General features: G+C 40.9%; 1 protein-coding gene and 1 long non-coding RNA gene across 3 annotated transcripts in view; one reads left to right on the forward strand and one right to left on the reverse strand.

Annotated features, from left to right (window-relative positions):
* LOC140632517 (chondroitin sulfate proteoglycan 4-like) overlaps nt 1-13,321 on the forward strand; it is a 68,118-nt gene extending 54,797 nt beyond the window's left edge. For both annotated transcript variants that reach the window (XM_072824616.1, XM_072824617.1), the window contains one exon: nt 585-13,321. In XM_072824616.1, coding sequence (XP_072680717.1) covers nt 585-2,632 — 2,048 coding nt within the window. In that variant the 3' untranslated portion in view covers nt 2,633-13,321. The remainder of the gene's footprint in view (nt 1-584) is intronic.
* LOC140632519 (uncharacterized) lies at nt 12,860-19,796 on the reverse strand. The gene is made up of 2 exons (XR_012030112.1): nt 16,882-19,796; nt 12,860-16,524 (listed from the first exon to the last, which is right to left on the reverse strand). It is a non-coding gene; the product is annotated as an uncharacterized lncRNA (long non-coding RNA).
* Between the last annotated feature and the right edge of the window lie 1,260 nt (nt 19,797-21,056).

Genomic DNA, 21,056 nt, shown 5'->3' on the forward strand with positions numbered 1-21,056 from the left:
CCTATAGAAAATGAAAATAACAAATAAGTCAAGTTCCTTCATGAAAAGGGATATTGAAAGCTGCACCTGTTTCCATGGCAAGAGAAAGTCCAGTAGTAGATAAGTTAAGAAATTAACATTCTATGGATGAATCTCAGGATTTTGAAATGCTCTTGCCTGAAATATTGATTTAATAGTTAGGATATGTATACTTAAAATATAATTTGTTATATGCTGTGGGTGTGTAACAGTGCTAATTCAGGTCCTTGAACAACCAAGACGTTTATTTTTTTTTAATTTTTTTTTTAATTTTTATTTATTTATGATAGTCACAGAATGAGAGAGAGAGAGAGGCAGAGACACTGGCAGAGGGAGAAGCAGGCTCCATGCACCGGAAGCCCGATGTGGGATTCGATCCCGGGTCTCCAGGATCGCGCCCTGGGCCAAAGGCAGGCGCCAAACCGCTGCGCCACCCAGGGATCCCAACCAAGACGTTTATAGTAATTCATTGGGATATGGAAATTTGAGAGAGAAAGAGCTTTATAGGTGTCATCCCAAAGTTCTAATGAAATGCCACTTTGTTCTTTGTATTTACACTTTTACAGGAGCTTTTGTCAAGGAGGGAGGCAAAGTTCTCATTGACCAATCTAATTTAGATGCTTCCAACCTCTTACTGAAGTTGCCCAAATCTCAGCGATCTTCCTATGAAATCTGGTTCCAGGTTATATCTCTTCCTCATCATGGAACCATTATCGTTGGAGAGAGGAATATTACCAAAGGAAAACCCAATTTCTCCCAGTATATAGTTAATAAATTTGGAATCATATACCTTCATGATGACTCTGAATCACTGGCTGATAATTTTACTTTTGCCGTTTGGCCAAAACAAAAGAGCAAGTCCATCACCAAGCCGGAGACTGACTTCCTTGAAGAGATGTTTAACATCACTATCTCTCCTGTTAATGACCAGGCACCAGAAATAAAGACAAAAGGGCTTCGGTTGAAAGTTCTGCAGGGAAATAGGTTGGTTGTAGGACCTGAAAACCTAAGAGTGGAAGATCTAGACAGCCCTCCAGAGGAGATCAGATATATGATCATCCGTAGTCCTAATAATGGCTTTTTGGCAATGGCTCACCATCCAGACATACCTATTCACCATTTCACGCAAGCCGACATTGATAACTCTCAGGTATGGTTTGTACAAGATGGAAGCCCATCCTCGGGTGTGTTTTACTTTAGTGTGACCGATGGCCAACACCGCCCACTCTATAAGCTCTTCCACCTGGATGTCATTCCCATCTCCATCACCCTTGTGAACCTCACTGACCTACTTCTCCCACAAGGCCAGACAACTGTCCCCATCACCAATATTCACTTGTCAGCAACGACCAATGGGAGAAGCCCCCAAATCACTTACAAGATGACATGGCCCCTCCAACATGGGCATCTGCTCGTTGAAAACCAGAAGGTCATCAGCTTTGGGCAGGAAGATCTGTATTCAGGGAGACTCTTTTACCATATGACAAATCTCACTGCCTCAGAGGACCAGCTATATTTCTCACTATTTACATCAGAAAGCAACTTGACTGGACAAATGCTGAACATCAGAGTGCAGCCTTTACTGTGCGTTATGTCAAACTTGACAGTTACCAACAGAGAGGTTTATCATCTGAAAAGAAAGGACCTTGATGCTACCGAGCTTGCTAATAGGACTAACAGTGATCCCAAATTTGAAGTGATAGCATCCCCTGCTCATGGAAGACTTGTACGAAGAGTAGGCCAAGGCATGGCAATAGAAAACACTACTCTATTCACTCAGAGCGACATTAACCAAGGGTTGTTGATGCTTCATCCATATGCCAACCTAACAGGCATCGATATGCTAAATGACTCCTTCACCTTCTTGCTCAAGGCAGACCATGTACAGCCAGCAATAGGTTATCTTCCCTTCACCATAGTGCCACCTGACCCCCTCTGTCTGCAAACCTTTACCCCTGATGTTTCATTATTGGCTACTGCAGATAATCTTGTGACTTCAGATCATTCTCAAGAGAAGCCCGTAGTTTCCTCAGGACCCACAGCAAAGACAGAAACTCTGGGGAAGCTGACCCAGACCATGCAGCAGGAAGCAGATCCATGGGGACAACACCATGGTGAAGAGCCTACTCTGGATGGCAAGACTTCTCTAACCAGGGTCATTTGGCCACCAGACACCACCAGTGCCAGTCCTGGGGCACCCACCGAGCCCAGGGAGAATAGTTATCCTCTAATGGTCATTGTACCCTTGGCTATGGTGGTCTTCCTGCTGATAGTAACTGCAGTGGCCTTGTGTGTCTGGCTGCTGGGCCAGAAGGTAGAAAAGACAAAACCTCTTATCAAGCCCCAGACCAGTCTGGAACCTACAACCCCAAGTCCTAGGCCAGAAAGGAGCATAACTGTACCCACTGTCACAGTGACACCCCTTCTAAAAAGCTCCAGCAGTCCCCCAGTCAGTCTTTTCAGGGACCCACAAAATGAGCAAATGGCTTCTCCAGCTACTGAGCCAGTGGAGAAATGTGCTCCTTGGGAGACATGGATGAATCTGGATCCTGATATGGTCAACCTCTGCCGACAAACCAACCCAACACTGAAGCACAACCAGTATTGGGTGTAGACTAAGTGCTCTTGTCCTTGATTGACCACTTACTGTACTGGGATAGGCACAGAAATGTTGGGATGTGATACAAAGGCAAAGATGTTGGTTGGATCAACTGAGAAAAGTCTGGCCCTGCCAGTCACTCAGTGCTCAGTTATGGCCCCATGGCTAGAGGTGGACGAGTGTTTATTGTAACTCATACAACACTCATCTTATGGGCTCTCCACAATGAACTTTGCCTCCTTCTGGACCTGACTCTGAGTATAAGATTTTGTGAATTTTTGAACCCTTTATCAAGGTGCTACCAAACATGATGGTCCAACTAGGAGCAGCAGTATTAACTTGGGTGCTAGAATTAATGGTGGAAGGCTTTGAATATTTTTCAGTAAGGATTCACTCTCTCTAAGTGAGTCAGCAAGAAAATATAGGAATTGTATCAGCAAGCAGAAAAGGTAACTTATCAAATCAGCAACTTTGCTTCTTATGTATTTCTATAATGTCTTTTCCTCCGTGGAGTCTCTAGACTTGACTTCCCATGGCAGGAAATGCCTTGGTGCTCTAGATAGTAGGACAATCTGACTCCCTTTGAAAGCATTCACTGAGCATATTGTGTTTCCTCAAGAGGCTTTGTCTATTCTGATTTGCAAAAACACATGTGTAGTACAAATATGATTCATGATTTGAAACCTTAATGAATAGAAAAGTCTGTTAAATGTTTTGTGATGCCTTAATTTGGCTTAACTTTACAATGAATTGAAAAAAATGGCAAATTTGTATTTGACTTCTCTGGTTGAGCCTACTATTGGCAGATTCAAGCTTCAGTTTCTATAGTTGTAAAATGAAGATACCAGAACTAATATTAGTTAAGAGTGCTTTGGGTTGCAAATCACAAGACATTCGCTATGAATGGTTTAGATTGGGGATTGGCAAACTTTATCCATGCAGGGCCACGTAGTAAATATTTTAGACTTTGAGGGTCCCATTTGTTTATTTTTAACAACCTTTGTTTCTTAACAACCTTTTAAAAATATAAAAAACAATTCCTAGTTCCTGCATTTGACCCGTAAATCACAGTTTGCAACTATTGATTTGGCTAAGCAATAAAAGTGTTGAATTATTTCAGCTAATAAGCAGCCTGAGGTGGGCATTCCAAGGCTGATTCAGTGGTTCAAAGATGTCATCAAGGACTGAAGCCCTTTTGTTCCTTCTGCCCTACCTTCCTCAAGCTGTTGTGCATTTCTTTTTTTTTTTTTTTCTTTTTTTTTTTTTTTGCTTAGTTCCTTGGGATTATGAGGGACTGCTAATGTTCCTAGCAGTACCATCACATTCAAGACAGACACTCTAGTGGGGAAAAAAAAAAAACAGATATGAAAGACTTTTTTTTTTAGAGAGGATCTTATTTATTATTATTATTATTTAATCTTATAAGGGGAGGCCTTCTCAAACATTTCCCCCTTTTATGTCTCAATCTAGAATGGGGAAATGGGCAAAAGGGAATGGAATTCTCATGACTAATGATCTCTCCTGGGGCTGGGAGAAGATTCTGCTATGTCAGAGATCAGTGGATGAGCCCACCATATAGTTACAATAGGATTTGCTAAAATAGTCTTCAAATATGAAATACTTGGGAAATAAGAATTTTGATCTTTCAAATGGATGTCTACTTTAATGTCTCCTTTTCATATTTTAATGATTTTCTAAAAACCAGTGGCTAGTGTTTCTAGGGTGGAAGGAAGAATTGCCCCTGGAAGGGGGCCATTTGGCAGGGTCTGAAGACATTTTTGGTTTTCACAACAGGTGTAGTTGGCATCCAACAAACAAAACTGGAGGGAGGACTCATTTCTTTATATTCCTTGATAAAGGAAAAGGTTTTACCTTGTACTAACAGGTGGAATACATCAGGAGACAATAAAAGAAGGGAGGTAGGATATTTACAAAGGTAAAGATGAGGTTGAGGTCAAAGGGTCCCCAGAAGTCGAATGCCTCTGATACGTTCCATGTGGACAAGAATTTTTTCTCATCCTTTCCCTTTTCTGCTCCTCTAGGTTGCTTTTCTGTCCCAACCCAGTTTTAACTGCTCTTTGTGGAAACAGACTTCATAATCTACAGAATATATGAAAGCATAGCATACTTGGGCCTAGAAATAACTACCCATGTATTAGATCCCTGGCTCTAACGCTATGGACAGCTGGTACTAAAGAAAACTTCTCTTCTCCCTAAAGTGATTTTCTCCTGTCTTTCTGTATTCCTGAGTTATATGTAGCCCCTTTTAAGTGTTTTCATACTTGACCCTTTTAGAAAGGAGGAGGACTGAGAATCTTAACCCAAGGTTGATTTGATCACTATGCAACTCAAAATTATTCTTAAGCTTGTTCTAAGCAGCAGAGTATTCTGAAGGAACAGAATAGCAGTGTGTACTTGAGTCTGCACGCAGAAAGGTAAGGTTAAGGAACATCTTTGCATCCAGTAAGCGGATTTTGTTTTTTCTTAGCTGGGCAAGGAGAATGCCTGTTCTTTGTGGAAGAGCCAGATATAGTTGGCTCTATGACCATGTTGGCCTCTTCCTTGCTTTGACTATAAGATCTGTGAAGTTAAGATTACCAGCCTGGCCAAACAAAAAAGTCCAATTTCCCCTTCTCTTTTCCTTTTAATTCTGCAACTTTATACAAATAAAATTAGTGTCCGTGTTGGAATGAAACAGACACTGATGCTTTGAAATGATAATGCACATTGTGAGTGTGTGTGCTAGAGCGGGAACATCAGCATGAGATCCAGATGTCAAAACTCAGTAATTAGTTGAGTAATTAATATAGAACTTGGAAAGTTTTCTTCCAGAACATCTAGAATATTCTTCTGATTTACAGATGGATTCAATTAAAAAAAATGCCTACCTTTTGGTGCTGGCTCAAATATAAAACTAAACAAAAAGCTTTGGCAAATCCTTGTTTAGTGTTGAAAATTAAAGTTTTGGGAATTGAAAATCAGTTTGAAATGGTTTCTCCCATACACAGAGCTACAACTGCATAGTCTCTGTCATAATGAATTCAGTACCACTTAACAGGTGGCCAGACCATTAATAAGTGGATACCAAAGGTTAATGTCAGAAGAATGGCTGATTTTTGCTTAAAAGAAGGTATACCTTGGGATGGGCTGGGAGTGAAGGGTCTAACACTTTTCCATATCTGTAGGCATTGACAAATTCTAATCTTTCAGGGACCCTGGTCAAACACCTGGTGCGCTTCCTTAGAGTCCTTCATTAATTAGGTGGTGTGGGACAGGTGCTATCCCTACTCTCTGGTTTTTCAGATTTCCAGGATTGTAGTAGACACATTTGGAGGGTGGGTGTAGGTAATGGAAGGTGATGGAAAAAATCAGATGATATTCCCCAAGTTTGACAATGGGACTGTGCTATGCACCTCTTGTATCTTTCAGTAGCATTGTTATCAATAATGAGTTTGATGTTGGCCATGTATAGGGACAGATGTCGGGTTGAAAGTGGGCATGGGGTCTACTGTGAGGCATACTCAATGATGGAACCTTTGGCTTGGAAGCTGAAGAACACCACTGGCTGCTTGACAGAGGCCTGGAAGAGGCTACATTCTCATAACGATTGGCCAACATTTATTAGGCACCTACTGTATGTGAGCAGTACTAGATACTGTTCCTAGATACTGAAGATGCAAGATGTGGTCCTGAAAGAATCTTTCTGGTCTGTTTCCTCTAGTAGGTTCTTCCAGAATCACATAAGGAGTGCCAGTAGAGAGGATGGTATAGGAAAAGATGTACAAAAAGAACTAGAGGTCAAGAAAGGGCTTTGTGTTTTCACTTGAAGCGCTTTTAAGCCAGTACTGCCCATCCAGCAGTATAGTGAGAAATGAGGGAGCTTTCTGACCCACTAAGCACCACTTGGTACCATCTGTCTCTCTAGGTGCCCCACCAGGCCCAGTGACACTGCATCTGCTTTGGACCCTGGCTCTCGGCTTCTAAGCGGTGTGGCTTTGAGTAACATATTCAGCATCTCTGAATTTCAGTTTCCTTGGCCAAAAATTGAGGATAATATTAGCACCTACCTACCTGTTTGGGTTTTGTTAGGATTTAGTGATGTTAATATCATCATCTTCATCATCATCATCATCACCATTGTCATCATTCATCTTCATCTTTGTACAATATTCTCAGTGCATCAGGCACTATACTAACTGCCACAAAAAATTGTCTTACCTACAGTTTTAATGCATTTTAAAAGAATTAATGGGTTCTTTAAAGGGTGCCTCAGTGGCAAGTTGAGGCCTCAAACTCTTGGCTTCAGCTTCACGTCATGATCCTAAGGGTTGTGAGATTGAGCTCTACATCAGGCTCCAAACTCAGAATGGAGTCTGCTTGTCCCTCTCTCTCTGCCTCTCCCACTCATGCTTTTTCTCTCTCTAAAATAAGTAAATCTAAAAAAAAAATTTTTTTAAAATAAGTAAATCTTTTAATTAATTAATTAATTAATTAAAGAACTAGTGCATTAAATCACTTAAGTAAACCAGAGGCTATTCATATTCTACCCAAAGCAGCAGGTTACTGGTAGTAGAATTTCAGTGGATGATTTAAGGATAGATGACATATTCTTTAGAGGAGCTTCCCAAATGCTCATGTTCCACTGGGCAGGGAATCTTTCCCCTTCATCCTTGAATGGAGCTTTGGCAAGAAAATGGATGAAAGAAAGAGCATGTCAGGAACACTTGCAAGGGCAGCCCGGATCTCAGAGGTTTTGATGGTTCTCTATCTTATATGGGGTTCTGAACTTATGATGAAAAACCCTGCTTTGTTCCCTTCCTGTCCCAACAGGTTCAAAACCCTACATCAATTAGGCCTTTGATTTTAAACCTATATCCCTTCTCCCACCTCCCATCACATTATTCTCAGTCATTCATAGACCAGTGATTTTCTTTTTAAGTCCAAGACAAGGATTGCCACTTAAAAATATTAATATCATATCTTACCAAAATAAAAAGTCCTATTTACCATCACTATAATTTCATTTCTTAAGGACAAAGTCTTATAATAAAGAACTTTATGGGAAAAAAATAAACAGCTTTATGAAAAATTTTCTCCTTTGCCCAGATTTGACCATGGCTTGGAAAAACTCAGCACACACCAGCAGAGTCACGAACCCCCATTGAGGCTTCACTTATAGTTACGTGGCCAGAGCTGACGGAGAGACAGGGAAGAGAGCTCCTCGATGTTGGTGTTTCTTCGGAAGATGTGGTCAGGTGTCCCTGGGATGTGTGTGTGTCTGTGTGTCTGTGTGTCTGTGTGTGTGAGGTGAGGTGAGGTGAGGCATGGGGATGAGGAGTAACTTGCTATTTAAGAGTCCAGACAAGGCCAGCTCCTGGGCATATGCAACCAGTGCAGCCACACAGGGCTCAGGAGCACTCTGGGCTTGGCTTAAGGCTCTGCTGTAACCATCTTGAAATTCCAATAATTTTTTAACAAAGCGCCCACATTTTTATGCCTCACTGGGCCCTGCTAATTCTGTAGCTGATCCTGAGATGTCACAGAACCTAGTGGATGATTGCATCAGACATCTCTTAAGCATTGCTTCAAATTCTCTCAATTTGGCTTCTTCCTCCAGCTACGACTGTGGCTACCAGTTCTGAGCATATGTACAGCTGCCAATGAATGTACAGTGTTCCCCAAGTCCCTCTGTCCCCATGCCTGTGGGAACCTGTGCTTGCACAACCCAGAAGTGGGAGAGTTACTTCCCCACTTACTGCCCTTACCCAGCAGCAAAGAGAAGCTGAGGAATAAATACTTCTTTTTTTCAACCCAGGGGTAAACAGTTCTAAGATGCATTCTGTGAGGCTTCTCAGAATGTCCTAAAGATTAAAGACAAATCAAGACAAATCACATGGGTGTGTGAACATTCTTCCTCCCTATGTATTAACCCTTGCTCCTGTTCCCACTCACAGATGAGCCTTTGCTGTAAAGGAAACCCAGGCTAGGACAATAGGCTAAAATCTAATTCTCCTTGTATCATGTGCCCTGGGACTATGAGCCCTACTGCTAGGGGTCCACTGCCTCATGGTTCAGTTAATTCTGGGTTACTTACCTTGAGGCCTGCACCCAGTGGGATCCCTTTGGTCACACAGCCCAGGTCTACTGGGACACTGCTGTCTGCTGGGAGCCAGGAGGCCTTGTAGTAGTGGCAGACCCTAACCAGAGGCTGTTTTGGGATCAACCAAAGAGGAGCCAGGGCTTTACCAAACCACCATCTAGTTAAAAATCTCACGCTTCATTGTAGGTTCTCTGCTGGTTGTGTTGGGTTTAAAAAACAATAACTCATTAACCACAACTTTTAGCAAGACCAAATTTACTGCATTTTGTAATATTTGAGAAATGGTCTTCTGCATTTCATTTCAGCACTGCTCATGGCTCCTCAAAGTAAAGACTACCTCAGCGTTTGTTTTGGTAAGGCTTTATTGAAATATTATTTACATACCAAATAATCTACTCAGGATATACAATTCAATAGTTTTTAGTATTTTCATGGAGCTGTGCAATCATGTACATGGCCATTTGTACATCTTCTTTAAAGAAATGTCTATTTTTTACATTTAAATTCAATTTGCCAACATGTAGTATAACATTCATTTATACTGAATGTCATCTGAAGATCATCACATCACCTCCTCTCCTTAATGCCTGTCACCCAGTTACCCCATCCCCCCACCCACCTCCGTTTCTACAACCCTTTGTTTGTTTCCCAGAGTCAGGAGTCTCTCATGGTTTGTCTTGCTCTCTAATTTTTCCTCACTCAGTTCCCTCCTTCCTTTATGGTCCCTTTCACTATTTCTATTTCTTACATTATTCATATGAGTGAAAGGAAACATCTATTGAGATCCTTTGTCCATCTTAAAAATTGAGTTATTTGCTGTAAGAGTTATTTACATATCATGGAAAGTAATCCTTGTCAGATATGATACTCAAAATTTTTCTCCCATTTTGTGGGTTGTCCTTTCACTTTTTTGTTGATGTCCTATAAAACACAGACCATTTTAATTGTGATGTCTATCTATTTTTTTCTCTTGTTGCTTGTATTTTTGGTCTTGTATCTAAGAAACCAACTCCTAATCCAAAGTCATAAAAATGTAGGTCTCCACTTTCTTTTAAGACTTTATAGCTTTAGGTCTTAAAATTCTCTCTTTGATTCATTTTAAGTTAATTTTAATATATGGTGTCTATGGTATGAAGTAGGAGCCTAAGATCGTTCTATTGTGTGTGGCTAATTAGTTGTCCCAAGACTGTTTGTTGAAAAGACTGTTCTTTCTCCCATTTAATTGTCTTTACTCCTGTATCAAAAATGAGTTGACCATAAATGTGAGAAATTATTTCTGTGCTGTCAATTCTATTCCATTGATTATCTATATATGTATCATATATCACATATATGTCATATATATTACATGTAATATGTGTGTGTGTGTGTATACACACACACACACACACACAGTCATACCAGTACCACTTTATTTTGATTACTGTAACTTTGCAGTAACTTTTGAAATTGGGAAGTGAGTTCTCCAGCCTTGTTCTTCTTTCTCAAGATAGCTTTGGCTGTTCTGGGCTCCTTTAATTTCCATACAAACTTTAAAATCAGCTTGTCAATTTCTGCAAAGAAGGCAGCAAAGATTTTGAAAGAGATTGCATTGAATCTGTAGATAAATTTGAGGACTACTGTATCTTTTTTAAAAAATTATTCATTCATTTATTTATTTTCAGTATAGTTAACATACAGTGTTGTATTAGTTGCAGGTGTACAATACTGTGATTCAGCAATTCTATACATTACTCAGTGCTCATCATGATATGCATATTCTTTAATTCCCATCAGCTATTTCACCTACCTTCCATCTGGCAACCATCAGTTTGTTCTCTGTATTTTAGAGTCTATTTTTTGGTTTGTCTCTTTTTTCCTTTCTTCATTTGTTTTGTTTCTTAAATTCCACATATGAGTGAAATTACATGGCATTTGTCTTTCTCTGACTGACTTATTTTATTTAGCATTATACCCCCTAGGTCCATCTATGTCATTGCAAATGATGAGATTTTGTTAATTTTATGGTTGAGCAATGGTGAGTCTTCTGGTCCATGAATATGGGATGTCTTTTCATTTATTTAGGTCTTTTAAAAAATTTTCCCCTAATAATGTTTTGTTGTTTTCAGTGTATAAGTCGTGCACTTCTTTTGTTAAATTTATTTCTAAATATTTTGTTCTTGGTGATGCTATTGTAAACTGAATTATTTTCTTAATTTTTGTTTTGTTTACTGCTAGTGTGCAGAAATACGACTGATCTTTGTATATTGATTTTGTAACCTGCAAGTTTGTAGCAGCATTTTTATTTTGTTTCTTAGTGGATTCTTCAGGATTTTCTATATACAAGATTATTTCAGTTGCAAATACAGATAGTTTTATTTCCTCGTTTCTAAACTAGATCCTTTTTATTTCATTTTCTTTCCTAATTACCCCTGCTAGAATCTCCAGTACAATGTTGAATAGGAGTGGTGTGAGTGGACTTCCTTGTCTTGTTCTTGATCTTAGGGAGAAAGCTTCACTGTCTTGTCATTAGGTTATTGCTAATTGTAGGTTTTTTTGTTGATGCCTTTTATCAGGTTAAGGACATCTCCTTCTGTTCTTAGTTTGTTGAGTGTTTTCATCAGGAAGGGAACTGAGTTTTGTCAAATTTTTTTCCTGAATCTATTGAGATGATCATGTGGTTCTGTATTTTATTCTACTGGTATGATATATTACATTAATTGATTTTTTTTTTTTAGATATTTAACCAACCAATCTTGCTTGGTCATAGTATATAATCTTTTATATATATTGCTGGATTCAGTTTGCTAATGTTTTTTGAAGATTTTGCATCCTGTTAGCACTCTTGTTATAAGCTTCTCATTTCAGGGGAATGAGCTCAAACAGAAGAACGTATATTGAATGGAAATCAAACAAGTTTAATCTGGGAAGTTTTTTTTTTTTAAGATTTTATTTATTTATTTGAAAAAGAGGGGAGTGAGAGAGAGCACAAGCTGGAGGAGGGGCAAGGGAAGAGGGAAAAGCAGATTCCCCACTGAATAAGGAGCCTGGTGCAGGACTCAATCCCAGGACCTTGGGATCATGACGTGACCTGAAGGCAGATGCTTAACCGATTGAGCCAACCAGGTACCCTAGGAAGGTTGGCTTTATTGTGGAATAGAAATAGAATGAGTTGGGGCATTTGAAATGTTTGAACCTGTGAAGAGAAGCAGAAATATTTCATCTTGGTTTTGTGCACAGATCATATTTGGAAAGATAACTGGCATTTGAGTAGGCCTCTGGGACAGGAAAATCCACTAGAACTATACTGGAGAAGTTGACCATGCATTGTTCCACCTTAGGAGGCTATGCCTGCTGCTGGCCCTATCCCAGCTCACCCGAGATGATTGTTGAGGTTTAGGTCGTTCCAGCAAGCGGGAAGAGCCGGAGGGATCATACAAGCTTTGTTTGCTTTGAAGATGGATATCCTAGCATCACAGGATGTTAAAAGGGAAGATTTGACAAAAGCATCAAGTCAAGAGATGCCACAGCTGGATGTAAAAGGCTTTGCTATGCTAAAATATTTTCAAAAGAAATGACAGAAAACAGGCCAGATGACTCTTAAACTCCTCCTCCACATTCTGGGTGGAAGAGTCAGGAATTGGAAACAGGTAAAGAAGAATTTTAGAGCTGTTGTTTTGTTTGTTTGTTTGTTTTTGTGTGTTGTTTTGTTTTGTTTTTGTCATGAGTCCTACCCTTTTTCTTCCTTTAAGAAAAGAGATGGAAGTGTCTGAACTTTTAACTTAAGCTTAGGGAAAGGGGCTTCAAGAGATCTACATTGAGCTTAATATATGTTCCCTGCACCTGAGGAGCACAGAATAGTCTAAAGTGTGAGTTGTTCCTGGAGATTCAATGAAACAGTTGTTTTGATGATACAATGAAGAGGTACCCATGACAGGAGGGAGGTGAGCCCTTCCAGAGTCTGTCAGGTCAATAATGAGTGACTAGAAGTGGATCCAGAGAGCAAGCTGGCATAAGGTCATCTTAGGGCCAATTAAGAGGGTGGCATAGAGACTTAAGACTTAAGCAGAGAGAGAAGCTGAGGAACTCCTAGATTTCTAGAAAATGAGGGGGGAAAGGAAGTGACCAGCCAGAGAACACTTGCATTTTGCCCTGCCAAGGAATTGCAGTTAAGAGATCTTCAAAAATCTTTGAAGAACCATGTCAAAGCTCATGAGAAAAGTCACTTTAAGCTTGTGCAAAAACAGAGATTACAAATTCTAACTTTACAGGTAAGTAGGAATGTTTCCTGGAGAGGCTGAAACCTGATTAGCCAGAAGAAGAAATGTGAGAGAAGAGCTACCCTTTTCTTCCTTGACTTGAGGCCCAAATCAGAGGAGGGGAAGAAGGCTCAACTTAGAAGCAAATTTGAAATTTTGACTAATATATAAGGCTGACATTTTAATGCTAATCTGAAATTGTAATTTGTGACTTGAAATGACCCTAGAATTGTGTGTATGACCCAAGAGTGACTAGAAAATTCCTGAGAACTTCCCCTACCTGACTGAAAACATAGTAGACATGGACCCGCATAGTTGATTGAAAGGGTCAGTGAAAGACAAAAATAAAGTTGTTTTCTTCTTATACTTTATGTACTGTTTGTTCAACATAACCTTTTTGTGAGAATGATGAATTTCTGTTTATCAGAATCTCACCTCCACTACAGGACTGAGTGCTGAATGCTGTTTAATTTTATTCCAAATCTGATTTCACTACAATACTGCCTGTCTACCTTCTTCTTCCTCCAAAAAGCCTTGTCTGATCACTCCAGTTAGAAGATCTCAGTCCCTTAATGGACATTTATCCTTCTTTCTGGCTGCTAAGCATACTTATGACTGGGAAATCTCCTATTTTTTGAGGTAGAGCTCTCTCTTCCAGATACAGAAGCTGAAATGTCAGATACTCAAGTCCCAATCTTCCTGCAGCTAGCATGCAAACATAGCCACCCCTGGGAGGAAGCAGGGGCTGTCCCAAGTCCACCAGCTTTCCTGCTTAACACACTGTGACACATGATGGTAGCAGAAGTGACATCTAGTTTCGAAGGCAGTGATGACAGATAAGGGCCCAGTTTGTGGTGTTGGTGGTGAAGCCTGTAGTGTCTGCGCCCAGCATGGGTTACATAGTCTTTGTTGGTCCAGTTCTTTGGGCCAAACACTGTGGGTCTGGCAACAGTTCCTGGCTCTGTAGCCACCATAACTGGTCCTCTGGTGCTCCTGGAGATTCAGTGAACTTCTCTTTTTTTTTTAACTTAAATAATTATAAATTTTCAAAAAAAGTTACAGAGAATCCTCATGTACCCTCGTCCAGCTTCTCCTTATGTTAATATTTTATATAACCGTGATACATTTATCAAAATTAAGAAACTACCATTGGGTATGGCATTATTATCTAAGCTACATACTTCATTTGGATTTCACCAGCTTTTCCACTAATGTCTCCTTTTCAATTTTTCCAGTATACAAATCAGGATATCACTTTGCCATTGGTTGTCATGTCTTTTCTGTCTCCCATCTTCCATCTGTGACAATGGCTTATAGTCTTTCTTTGTTTTCTAAGAGGACTGATCAGTTATTTATAGAATGTCCCTCTAGTTGGACTTATTGGGTATTTTTTTTTTCATTTTTTTGACAGGAGTTAGGAATTTCAAAGCAAAAATACCACAGAAGTGAAGTGCCTTTTCCCTTCAAGGGGTCACTATCAGAGGGTACATGAAATCTATGTGACTTGTCACTGGCGATGTTCACCTTGATCAGTGGTTATAGTGTCATCTGCCAGGTTTCTCCACTCTAGAGTCATTATTTTTCCTCTTTTTTTTAAAGATTTTATTTATTTATTTATTTATTTATTTATTTATTTATGAGAGACACAGAGAGAGAGGCAGAGACACAGGCAGAGGGAGAAGCAGGCTCCATGCAGGGAGCCCGACGTGGGACTCAATCCCGGGACTGTGGGATCACGCCCTGGGCCGAAGGCAGATGCTCAACCACTGAGCCACCCAGGCATCCCTATTTTTCCTCTTTTTATTCTGTTTGTTAGAAGGGAGTCACCAAGTGCAGCCCACACTTAAGAGGAGGGAAGTTAAGTTCTATTGACTGAAGGAGGAAGATCTTCATATATTATGTGGAATTCTTCTGTAAGGAAGATTCATCCTTTCTGCTCCATCCATGTATTTATTCGTTTCTCAATCAAGCACAACAATAGAGCATTTGCTAGTAAATTTTGGGGAAAATTTCTTAGAGTCCAATGGCAGGAAAGAATAGCCAGCATGACAGAGTTTGCACAGATATTAGAAGCCGAGACAAGAGACCACATGGAGAAAACAAGAAAGATGTTCTCTGTGGTCTGCTCTGTTATATCAGCAATGAACTGGCTTCTGCCGCAAAGCACTTAGTTTTACTTTCCTCATGGCTTCAAATAGCCGAAGCCTCTAGAAGGCCTAAGTCTCTCCCTGCTGCCCGTGCCGCGTGACTGTTGCTGTATGGCATAACATTATTTGATGACAACTGGGGGTTACCTGGCTCCAATTCTCAAGAGGAAGAAACTTGTTTTCTCAGACTAGCCTATGGATGCATTGCTCCTGGGCCGGGTGTCTGCTGGAATGCAGTTAGCTGTGGCTGTGATGGGGTGGGGTTGCCATCAGCAGCCCCCTCTGCATCAGCGCTCCAAGAACTAGTCCATTCTAAAAGGAGGAATGTGGCAGGCAGGCGATGCAAAATGCTCCCACTGCACTTGCCTTCAGCTCTTCCCAGAACATGGGTTCTTCAGCTAAAATGGCAGCAGGCTTGCATTCATTTCCAGTCTACACACCAGCTTTTCTGCTTAACACACCGTACTCTCTGGCAATCATCTCCATTCTCTAATACTTTGGAGTTTCTGCTGAAATTTTTTTTTTTAAGATTTTATTTATTTATTTGAGAGAAAGAACACAAGCAGGGGGTGGGATGGGTAAGGCAAAGGGAGGGAGAGAAGCAAACTCCCTGCTGAGCCGAGACCTCCCCTCCTCTCCCTTGCAGGGCTTGATCTCAGGACCCCGAGATCACGACCCAAGCTGAAGGCAGACGCTTAATCAACTGAGCCATGTCGGTACCTCCGTAAATTTTGTTAAGTAGATAAAACAGAGCTACTGTCTTGAAGCATGAGGGGTTATCCTGTCACTCTCCCCTTCCTCACCCTCCTTCTGGTGGCTTCCAGAACACAGTTTAAGGCAGGCAGAACCCATAAATGATTTACTTCTCTTGATCTCAGTTTTCAAGTTGAAGAATGAAAAGTCACGGCTTTCATACAACCTTTTCTTCCCTGAGAGAATATGGAGGGACCCTGGGAGATGCAGAGTCCCTATGCCCAAAAGCATGATAAAGCTGAATTGGGTGATAGAGCTTTCAGGGTCCCAGGAGGGACACCAAACTACCATCTATCTCATCATGGACTCTACAGAGACTTGGGCAGGATTCAGAAAAAATAACAAGTATGGCTCCATATCCCCAGAGCTTGCAGCCTTAGGGAGCCATCTCTACCCCACAGACAGAAAGGACAAAAGAAAAGAGTGGTTCCAGGAGTTGGAGAACACATGGCAGTCTGGCTGTGGCTTCCAGGGGATAGAAGTGGACAACCTTCTAGAGTAGGGGGAGGAAGCTGGAGAATCAATGCCCAGTCCACCTCCTCCCTCTGATCTCCTTCCAGGGGCTTCCATCCACTGACCCCAACCAGAAGCCGGAGGGCCTGGTTGCTCTTGATTCAGCCCTTGGGGAGCAGCCTCTCAACAGCAGGGTGGAGAGGGTGGAAAATGGATCTGAAAGAAACACAAGAAAATTCTCGAGCACAAAGTCAGATGGTTTGTGGTTGAGCCTGGCCTCGACCCCCTTTCCTGACTTATATCATCATTCTCCTTCGTCCCTTCATCTTGCCTTCTCCTCATTGTCTCCTATCTATCAGCACTCAGGGCAAGCAGTTCCAAGCTTTTCATGTCATGGATGAAGAAACAGCTTAGTTTTGCAGACTTTGTAAGGCTTCGTTTTGGACTTTATTTCACATACTCTCCCACAGTGAAAGACCTGGGCTTTCGCTCCTGCTTTTCTTGGGTTTCCGCCCAGCTCCAGAGGCCACAAGTCGATGTTATGGCCTCTTGATCCTACCCCAATGGACTTACTTCTCCATAGAGTGCTTTGCCGAGAAACCTCTCCCAATGAGCACAGGAAAGCCCCCAGTGATTTTTGTTGTTCTGCAATGGAAAAAGAAGCCTCAGATTACTTTCTGAGTAAATGAAGTTTGCATTTTTCCTGGAAAGAGTTTTCTTCTCTGAGGCTGCTGTTGCCACGGTCAATTGAAAACTAGGAAGCTGCTTTCAGAAATGCTCGCCCAAGCTGTGGAATGTAATTGAAAACAACTGTTTTATTGAAACACGTAGGGAGGGAGTGGGGAGAGCACGGTTCCGAGAGGAGGGGAGGATGGCAGTTGGGTCAGGACAGTGAGAGAAAGGGCTTATTGGTTAGAGGAAAGGCAAATAATCTGAGGTTTCCATGTAGAATAAATTTCCATCTGACCTGCCCTGACGACAAAATAGATTGTGGATGAGAAACGCTGGATGGCTTTCTAGAGTGACAACATAGCCTCAGATCCAGGCGTCAGAAGGTGAGTCCAGAGCAAGACTGGAACTCTAGTGTCTTTAGAGCACGTCAATTTGAGACAGGCATTTCCACTTCCCACTGTAAAGAAGAGACAGGGAGGCTAGTTCACAAAGCCACAGGGGATAGTTCCCAGAAGACACAGAGATAGAGTCTGAGCTTTCAAAAGGAAAGTTCCCATGAATTTTTCAGGGATTGTCTCATTTTGACAAAGAAGACTGGAATAATCACCCCCAACATATCACCCCCTTTTGTTTCCTGCAGGCCCCATATTCTCTAGCTTTATAGGCTTTCTGCATGAATCATAATTTTCTTCCTAAGCAAATGGTCCAGACCGAATGCAGATGCTGGCTGAGTCTCTGCCAGCTAGGTCCACACATGGAATACATCCCTCCCCAAGCAATGTACCTTCCAGCGCTGCAGAAACAGGGGCTGGGGCTTTCTCCAGGAGGTCTGACAAACAGTCTTCCAGTGCCTTAAAAAATACAGAGAATTTGGGAGCTCAGTTCAGAAGACAGGACTCTTAAATGTCTTGCCTTATAAGAGATAGAACATTTTCCCCATTCTACTGGAGAGAGATCAGAGCTGATCACATTCAGAAGCATTAACAAAGACATTTTAAGGTAAAATTACAACAGTTTCTTCTCAGAGCTTTTTATGGTTGTAACATTAGAACTGAATGTAAACTGGTTTGAAGTCCTTCATGCGAGGCATTTTGGCTGGGAACCTGGGCCCCTGAGGAATCACAGCAGGCCTGTCCATAGGTAGGTTTCTGAGGGAGCATTTTCCTCTTTTCTGGTCTCCTATAATACTCCCATTAAGGCTTTCTAGATGTGGAATCTTTGGTGAAATGCTGAGAGATGAGCCACATGCTTCCCATAAAACTGCATCTTTTTGACCTGGAAAGAACATTGGTCATGCAACCCTTTGTTATCTTCTACAGATGAGGACCCTGAAGTATGGAGGAGGGTTACCTAGTGGCAGAAATACCTCTGGAACCCTGGACTGCCATTCAAGGGCTCTTTCTATTGTTCTGGTCTTCCACTGTGAAATTGCATGAAACGTACCCAGTATTATGAGTGTGCCACAGATGATTAGTGCATAGTGAGTATTCCATGTATTCCTCTAGCAATTCCCAGCTTCCTTTCATTTAGGTTGGACTCACATGACCATCTAGCATCGGACTATGAGTAAAAGTGGAATGCGTGCCTATTCTAGTGAGTTCAGATCAATACTTCTTTTCCATCCTTCACATGCTCTGCAGAGGAGAACTTGGAGTTCAGATGAAACATATGGCAAAGGTACAAGATGCAGGAAGGCCCCCCAACTCATATGAGATGTTACATGAGCATGAAATAAGCCATCACTCTGAAAAAGCTGAGATTTTAGGAGTTTGGCTTTTGAAGCAGCTAGCATCCACTACCCCAAGTCAATGGGCTTCTCTTTCAGCCATTCTGCCCGAGAAGGACATAATGAGCAAGATTTGACAATGGTGGCCCACTATTTGGAAAAAGTCAACAGGAGTGTGACACTCATCACTTGAACACTCATTGCTCAACTCAGAAGCAGAAGGTCTGAGAGAAGGCAGGAGATCCGAGGCTGAGAGAAGAAAACGAATTGTTAGGTGAGTACCCCTCCCCACTCTTCAGGAAATCAGGTTTCCACAAATGTAGAGAAAGCTGAGTTAGGCAGCTCTGGTATGTTCTACCTTAGTTCTCTTTTTACATCTACGGATGGGTGGTGGCCACATTGTCGGTTCAGCCTGAGCCCAGCTGCATCCCCTCCCACAAGTGTGTTAGGAACTTACAGGAGGAACTGAGTCAGTGCAACTTCTCTGTGAAAGCTCTGCTGCAGACCAGTCTTGTGTCTCCACCTACAGTGGGCCTCTCAGGACATGGTTCTGACTTCCCCTGATAGGCGTAGTATGACTCCAACCCAGGCCCTGAAATAAGCCAGAGGAAAGGCAGGGCATCCTTTCTGCTGGGATATTGGTTTTATAGCTATCATTGGGTGACTTGTGGCTCTGGGATCTCAAATTAAAAAGTAAATTGCTGGCCTGTGTTGAATTCTGGTCAACTGCCATGAAGCCTGGCACACTCACAGTGGTGAGACCGTTGAGAGAGGCCTGAGCTGCCTGTGCCATTCTCCCTCTGCAGCTGGCATCTTATTTCAGAGTGACTCCCCACTGGATGATCGTGAACACACATCCTAGTGCCAGCAGGTCCAAGGCCAGGCTTTCATATTCTCACTTCACATAGCTTCAGATAGGGCCATTTGTTTGAAGTCATTGATCTGTTTCACTGATCTCTTTTTTTTATACATCATTCAAATCCAGAGTGTTTTAATTACTGTGGCTTTAAAGTATGTTTTGATATCTGGGAGGTCCAAACACCATTAATTAATCCTCTCACACATTTACTCTTCCAAATGAAAGTTATAATCAATGTTGTTTCCCTATGCCAAAAAAGAAAAACAAAAGATCTTAAGACTTTATTAGAATAAAAATTGATCTTAAGAGTTTATTAGAATAAAATTGTGTCACATTTATAGATTAAGTTGGAAAGAATTGAAATTTATATGAGATTGACTCTTCCTAAGCAGAAATGCATTTATTTAAGTCCTTTATATTTTTTCATGGAATCTTAGAAAAATAGAATTCTAAAAAAGATCCCATTTACAATTGCTTAAGACTATTGTTGGAACTTTGTAAAATATTTAGGAATAGCCAACACATTTCTTTTATATGTATAGTTGTTTGATAATTAAATATTTCTCTCTTATCTGAACATCTTAAACTCTCTTAGTTCCATTTTTGAGGTACAAATAATCACCATGTGTCTCTTCCTTTCTGATATTTTAACCTATCTTACTGAATTGGTTAGGACCTTCACAAAAATGTTAGATAAGAAAAAAAATGTCAGATAAGAGTATAAAATTGGTCATATTTATACTACTTCTGATGGAATCTATAACACTAGAGTTCTCTCTATGTGGTCTGTGTCCTATCTGTTTGACAAAATCTCTTTGCTAAATAAAGGAAATTTCCTTCCTTATCAGCTTTATAAATTGGTATGGACGCATATATGTGTGAAAGGGCAGAATTTTCAGGGTAAGGGAGAGTGTAATGTTATTTTTCTTGAGCCTGGCATTTAATCCCATTTCCTTTCCTCTCTTCGCTAAGAATAATACAGTATTTTAAAAATGTGTTTAATGAGCTGGTAAAAGTCAAGATAGTTCCTACTTCTTCCCTTTTTACTTCCTTGTACCTATCTATTCTACACGCAAACCACCCCTGTAAGACTGGGCCTCTATAGGTGCTTGCCTTAGCTTATTTGCCTGAAGTGAGTTAAACAGTATCTTTTAAAACTGAGCCAACTGGTTTTTATTTATTAATTTTTAATGGTGCAGAGAAAGTTTACTTTCCTTTTCAAATTCTAAGATCAGCGACATTTACGATTCCTCCATCCTATCCAATTATTTTCTAGTAATTCAGGACTTTCCCTTCTTTGTGTACATTTTGAAGAATTTCTCTGGATTATTCTTCCTATTGTGGAAAAGGCGGTGTTCTATCTTTTTAAATCTCATCCAGCATCTTCTTCATCACTCTTGTCTCTGTTCCCTATCTTACCAACATTGTTTCCCCACCCACCTTTTCGACCTTTTGAATGCCATATTTGGACCTTAATCAGGCGGGAATGGA

This window comes from Canis lupus, chromosome 4, assembly GCF_048164855.1.
Source record: "Canis lupus baileyi chromosome 4, mCanLup2.hap1, whole genome shotgun sequence".
NCBI lineage: Eukaryota > Metazoa > Chordata > Mammalia > Carnivora > Canidae > Canis > Canis lupus.